General features: G+C 39.9%; 1 protein-coding gene across 6 annotated transcripts in view; it reads right to left on the bottom strand.

The window, feature by feature from the left end:
- Positions 1–1,484: 1,484 nt before the first annotated feature.
- Positions 1,485–6,311, bottom strand: part of fam20cb (FAM20C golgi associated secretory pathway kinase b) — a 90,790-nt gene continuing 85,963 nt past the window's right edge. For all 6 annotated transcript variants that reach the window (XM_058062242.1, XM_058062241.1, XM_058062243.1 and 3 more), the window contains 6 exons: positions 5,451–5,631; positions 5,259–5,368; positions 5,098–5,179; positions 3,910–3,969; positions 3,627–3,777; positions 1,485–3,515 (listed from right to left, as the gene is read on the bottom strand). In XM_058062242.1, the coding sequence (XP_057918225.1) occupies positions 3,405–3,515; positions 3,627–3,777; positions 3,910–3,969; positions 5,098–5,179; positions 5,259–5,368; positions 5,451–5,631 (695 nt within the window). In that variant the 3' untranslated portion in view covers positions 1,485–3,404. The remainder of the gene's footprint in view (positions 3,516–3,626; positions 3,778–3,909; positions 3,970–5,097; positions 5,180–5,258; positions 5,369–5,450; positions 5,632–6,311) is intronic.

The raw sequence follows: 6,311 nt of genomic DNA, 5'->3' as shown, positions 1-6,311 counted from the left end.
AAACAAATGAAGCTAAATATTATAAATAATACTGTAAAAAAATCAGTTAATTCTTAATTCTTAACACTAAATTAATCTATTTTTAGTTACTGTGACCTACTGACAAAGATAATCAGCCGTGGGGTTGAGGTAAAATCTGATAAAAGTCATCTTAGCTCGTTCCCATGACGATGCTTCCTCCAGCGTCCCGTCTGCGGTCGTCTGCAGCCATTAGTTGTCCTCTGGTCGCTCTCTGATGGTCGCTGTAGGCCCCGCCTCCTCCATTCATGTACGTGTTGATGTCAAGCGACCAGGAAGCTACTCAGCATGGAAAGGTTATGAAAACAAAACAGTACAACTGGGAACAGCCTGACCGAAATGAGCCAAATTAGACAGAGCAATGTTCCAAAATGTTCCAAAATGTTCCAAACTTAGAAAAAAGGCCTGCTGTGTGCACCTGAGTAATAACGTATTAATACAAAACATCTACAACTTTAATCTTAGGCCTTACGGTAGCCATGTCACACTGTCAGATGTGAAAAATACCACTCAAGTATTAAAATATCTACAGTATAGTACATTAAAAAATATATTGAAATTTGATGGTGGTTTCTCTTTTAACATCACAGTTTTTTAAGCCAACAATGAAAACCACGCATTGAATGTAAGACATTAACAACACAACTGAAAACAAAATGATTTTTTATGCTTAAGGGAGAATAAAAACCCACTGTGTGGCCCTCTGTGAAAAAGTGTTAAAGCATAAATTAACTAATTTAAATTAAATTAAAACTAAATTAATTAATTGAGATTAATTGAGAGTCAGCTGTGCCCGCTTTCAGCCTTGTTTTAAGCTCTGAATGAATGTATGGATGCTGTATTTTAATGTATATTTTACTCAACTCTATTTTTCTTCACTGTAAAGCGTCTTTTGAGTATTTTGAAAAGCTCTATACAAATAAAATGTATCATTATTATTATTATTATAAAGCCATTGCCTTGCTTTAGGACTCCAGCCAACAACAGTGAGAGCCATTGTCCACAAATGGTGAAAGACACGGAACAGTGATGAACTTTCCCAGGAGTGGCCGGCCAACCGAAATGACCCAAAGAGCACGACAACGATCACTCATCCAAGAGGTCACAAAAGACCCCACAACAACATCCAAAGAACTGCAGGCTGCACTTGCCTCAGTTAAGGTCAGTGTTCATGACTTCACCATAAGAAAGACACTAAGCAAAAACAGCATTCATGTAGTAACGCCGCACTTCAGAAAAAGAACATCATACCAAGAGTAAAATACGGTGGTGGTAGTGTGATATCTGGGGGCTGTTTCATTGCTTCAGTACCTGGAAGATTTGCTGTTGATTTGCTGCTGTCCACCCAAATATCCGAATCTGAAGAAACCAACTTGGGTTCTGCAGCAGGACAAAGATCCAAAAGACACCAGCAAGTCCACCTCTGAATGACTGAAGAAAAACCAAATGAAGACTTAGGATTGGCCTAGACAGTTTTTATACTATTCCTTAGTTGGAACAAAAAACAGGACTTTGGTTTATTTCGTTTTATTGCACTTTAACCATGATGCATAAAAATGAAAATAAACAAAACACAAACAATGTGCTGCTGATGAACTTGAATAACATGTTCTCCATGGACTCCATCCACTCCCACACACACACACACACACACACAGTATTGACACATGGCCGTAAAAAACATTTCATGGAACCGATGGAGTCAGCGCTCGCTTCTACAAACAAAGACCTCCCCATCTTATCTTTACCGGGAAGGAGCTGCGACAGCCATTTTGGGCTATTGTGAAACCAGACATTCAAGTATTTCTATCATTGCACAGGCACTAGAATTTCCTATGGTATATATTAAATTTGAGCCAAAGACGCAAGCATTGGCACCAACAGCTCAGCCGTTAAGCTGCTGTTCATGAATGAAATTTACATCCCCGAAAAGAATTTTTTCACAACTTGGGATGCTCCGATCGTGGGTTTATGCTTCCGATTCCAATCATCCGTGAGTGAATTCGGCTGATACCGATCACATACTGGAGATTGTATATTTTTTATGTATTAATGTTGAGTGCTATTGTGCTGTAGTGCTGTCTATGGGAGCTCCCCAAAAAAATAGGTACATATAAAAACACACATACAACATACTGCTATTGTCTATATGATATGAAAAAGAAATCCATAAAATTATTCTAGCAGGAATTTGTGATCGGCGATGAAAGGCATTTATCGGCGTGTACCCATAACGTGCTTCCTCAAAAAAAATCGTATGACATTGATCAGTGGGTGGCTAATCGATCGGAGCATCCCTATTCACAACATCTGGACTGGAATTATATTACAAAACAACAATAATATAAAACCATTTGTGTAACACTGGACTTTTGGTACCAAACTCCAAACTCACTGGACACAACATTAGGTACACCTGCGCAATCTATTTATATGCAATACAAGAATTATAAACAGCTCTCAGTGTGATACTGCGTAGTTTTACTACAATAATAAACATATTGTCATATTCTCTATTGGATCTCAATAGATTGCGGACGTGTACCTAATATTGTGGCTGCTGCTGTTGTTGAAGGTTACGTTGAAACATAAGAAAATAAACAGTGGTTGGGAACAGACAAAAAAAGTGTAAACATGCTCATCAATATTAGCCATTTTAATTCCAGTTTTTATGCTTGATGAAATATGTAAATTGTTGCATGTCCCGTCTTGCTAGTCGTTGCTTTTGCACGCAGTACTGTCTCCCTCTTGTGGACAAATAAGGAAGAACACCACTGTGGTGTAACGTTATTTTTCAACCACATGAGGCTGGTTTTGTACCGATTAATTTCAAACAATAAATATGATTTTAAATAAATACTTTCTCAAGGACATTGACGGGCAAATCCGGGAGTTAACCTGCACTCCAATGAAAATAATTCCAAGCCTGAACAGCCATGATAGAAAACAAAATAACAGAGATTTTACTGTAAATCCACCAAAAAATATTTCTATATCATGAAGTCTTCAGAAACCAAACTGGCTTCTCCTTCTCCATTTGTGATGCCAGCAGGACGTAGAAACATATTATTCAGCCGGGAGAGCATTTTTAAGTCCCTCAGAATTCACTGAATTCAAAAAAAGGTCCAGAAGAAGACAAAAGAGAAGACTTCTCACCCATCATCGTCTCGTGCATCTGCTGTGATGCTGTTCTACGTGAAGATTGTTTGATGAGAAACAACTCGAGACTCAGATCCGCTTCACCGTTTTGTCACAAGTTCTGTCACATGTCAGCAGGTTCTGACCTTTAGGCGTCTGGGTCTGGTCTGACACTATTCAGTTCACATCAGGAGGAAGTTCCAGGACTTCAGGTTCCAGTCCCATTAAGCTTCTAGTCCATCGGCCAGCTACCTCCTTCTCGGTCCTGTGTGGTCGGGCCATTGGTCCTCTTGGAGGTCGTTTTCCACCACGAAAGTGTAGCCCTCCTTTTCGATGCATTCAGCCAGAGCCAGCAGAACCTTCACAACCAGGACCAAAGTGATGACACCCAAAATAACATACTAGCATTATCCTTCAAAAGCTACATGGGAGTTTAGAAGTGGAGTTTAAAAAGCATGAAAAGTGCTGACCTGGCGTAGGCGACGGTCCATGGCGTCCAGGTGTGGCTGGATGAGGATGGGGCTGAGGCGGTCCCTCACCAGGGACTCCGCCATCAGCGTGGACAGCTTGTATTCCTCCTTAGCCAGCAGCTGCAGACGCAAGTGTGTCGACTTGCGTACCCTGCACAAAATATAGGCGATTAGGTACGGCTCTCACACACACACACACACATCAACACACACACACACACACACATCAACACACATTGTTTTTGAGCAAAAACATTAAGATTCATAGCAAACGTGACTTTACCTGCAGCACTGGGTCAGCGGAACCAGAATGGACTTCTCGTCATGAGAATGTTTTCCAAACCTACAAAGTATGGATGGTCATTGATCACCATTCATAACAATGATGGATGCATTCTTCTTAAAGTATTTCTCTTAATAGGCATTTATTGTTTGCTTCAACTGAGCCTCCAGGCTTCTGCTTAGCCCCTCCTCCCTCCTGCACGCAGGAATGAGGGCGATACAGCACAAATCCGGATCAAAATCAATATCAACAATATGTTGATATCAATATATCACCCAGGGGCTGCACAGCAGTCGAGTGGTTAGCGTGCAGCCCTCACAGCTAGGAGACCAGGGTTCAATTCCACCCTCGGCCATCCCTGTGTGGAGTTTACATGTTCCAAAAACATGCTAGGTTAATTAGCCACTCCAAATTGTCCATAGGTATGAATGTGAGTGTGAATGGTTGTTTGTCTATATGTGCCCTGTGATTGGCTGGCCACCAGTCCAGGGTGTACCCCGCCTCTCGCCCGAAGACGACTGGGATAGGCTCCAGCACCCCACCACCACCCTCGTGAGGATAAGCGGTAGAAAATGAATGAATATATCTGTCGCTTTTTATCTGTTTTTATATCTTTAGAACGCACAGAAAAGAGGAAGACGTGTGTTCATGTCTCACATAAGGATTGTGGATAACGGGCAAATTAAAAAAAAAGGGCAGTTTTCCTTTAAGTTGGACTGCTGGTTTCAATTTTGTATTTTTATATTTGTCCACCAGATGGTGCCACTTTTCCTTATTCAAATCATGCAGAAACATTTCACATCTTGCATGTTTGTTCATTCATTCATTCATTCATTCATTGAGGTAAAAATCAGCTATTAACAAATGTAGCCATGTACTATATATTTAAGCAAACTGTCTAAACGCCAATGCCAAAACAAACACAAAAAATTATTGTCTTACATGAAAATAACCATGAAATATTTACAATCTTCACATTTGCAAATGAACTGTATTTTTCTATTTTTCATTTCTATGTATTTCCTGTATTTCTATGGCCGACCTCTCCACCTTGTGGCCGTTTTTTTTGGCTTAAAACTGCACCAAACATGCTCTCTTCTATTGTGGAGTTACATCATCACCTTGCAAAAAAAAAAACCCGTAAAAGACGTACAAACACGTGACGTGTGTCAACATGTGATCTCTCACCCTCTGCCGTTGTCCAGATGAATGATAAACGTCTCATTTCCAAACTTTTCAAAGGTCTCATAATGATGTCTGTCCATGTTTCCTGTCATGAAATAAACATAAACATAAACATCATATTTAAAAAAAAAAAAACTAACCAATATCACCTTGCGCCAACTGACCCATGAGGAAGTCAAAGATAGTCATGTCCATTATGTCCAATAGTCTCGTCCCGCTGTCGTAAGGGGGGGTCTGTTTGACCTCCTCGCAGTAGTCCGGGTCCACTTCCCATCTGAGTGAAAACATCAAAGCAGCCAATGAAATGAAATAAAGTGTAATATATTGATAATCATCACCAGTGGCCATTTTCTTACTCTGCCTTCTTGCGTTTGTGGTACGAGCGTCTCCACGGGTTCCTCCAGGTTTTACGTTTGGCCAGGGCGAGGTCTGGGAGGAAGGCGGCCAGGGATCCTTCTATCTGGTCCGGTTTGCCACACAGAGCGTGCTCAGTGGAGCAGTAGTATGAACATTCGCCGTAAAAACACACGTTGTTGGCTGAGGGAAGAATTGAACACATAATGTGGATATTATATATTATATATGATCACATACATATTCATCACATGCTTTATTATGATTAAGAGCTGATTCAAAAATTCTAACTTTACATTGATATTTTTCTTTATTAGTTACAGTATTTTCCGGACTATAAGTCGCACTTTTTTTCATAGGTTGGCTGTTCCTGCGACTTATACTCCAGAGCGACTTATAAATGAAAATACTGGACATCTTTTCTGTTCATGTTTATTTTTTGTGTAGCTGAATAAAAATTGTGTTAGCATATCTTACACCTATTCAGCCTGTTCTCTATTGTTTTATTGTTAGAAGTTCATAGTTTATAAAATAAATTACCCGCAAAAAATGTTTTTTCCTACCTAATTATGCATTTTTGGCCTTGTGCGACTTATACTTCGGAGCGACTTATAGTCCAGAAAATACAATATATATGTTTAATAATGATATGAGTAACAATACATTTTCAACATCCTGTCGCTCCTTTTTTAGGTCAATAGCAACACCAATGATTCATATTTGCTTGTACTCAAGTTACATCCTTCCCGACCGCGCCTTTTTTTTTTTTGCTCTTCAGACATTCAAAGCACACCAACTATGAAACAGCGTTCAGACAAGATTAATGGCCCCGGGAGGGATTCAATGACTTGGATTAATTGCTG

This window comes from Doryrhamphus excisus, chromosome 22 (genome assembly GCF_030265055.1).
Source record: "Doryrhamphus excisus isolate RoL2022-K1 chromosome 22, RoL_Dexc_1.0, whole genome shotgun sequence".
Lineage (NCBI taxonomy): Eukaryota > Metazoa > Chordata > Actinopteri > Syngnathiformes > Syngnathidae > Doryrhamphus > Doryrhamphus excisus.
Note: the sequence above shows the minus strand (reverse complement) of the source record. Positions and strands in the feature narration are given on the sequence as shown.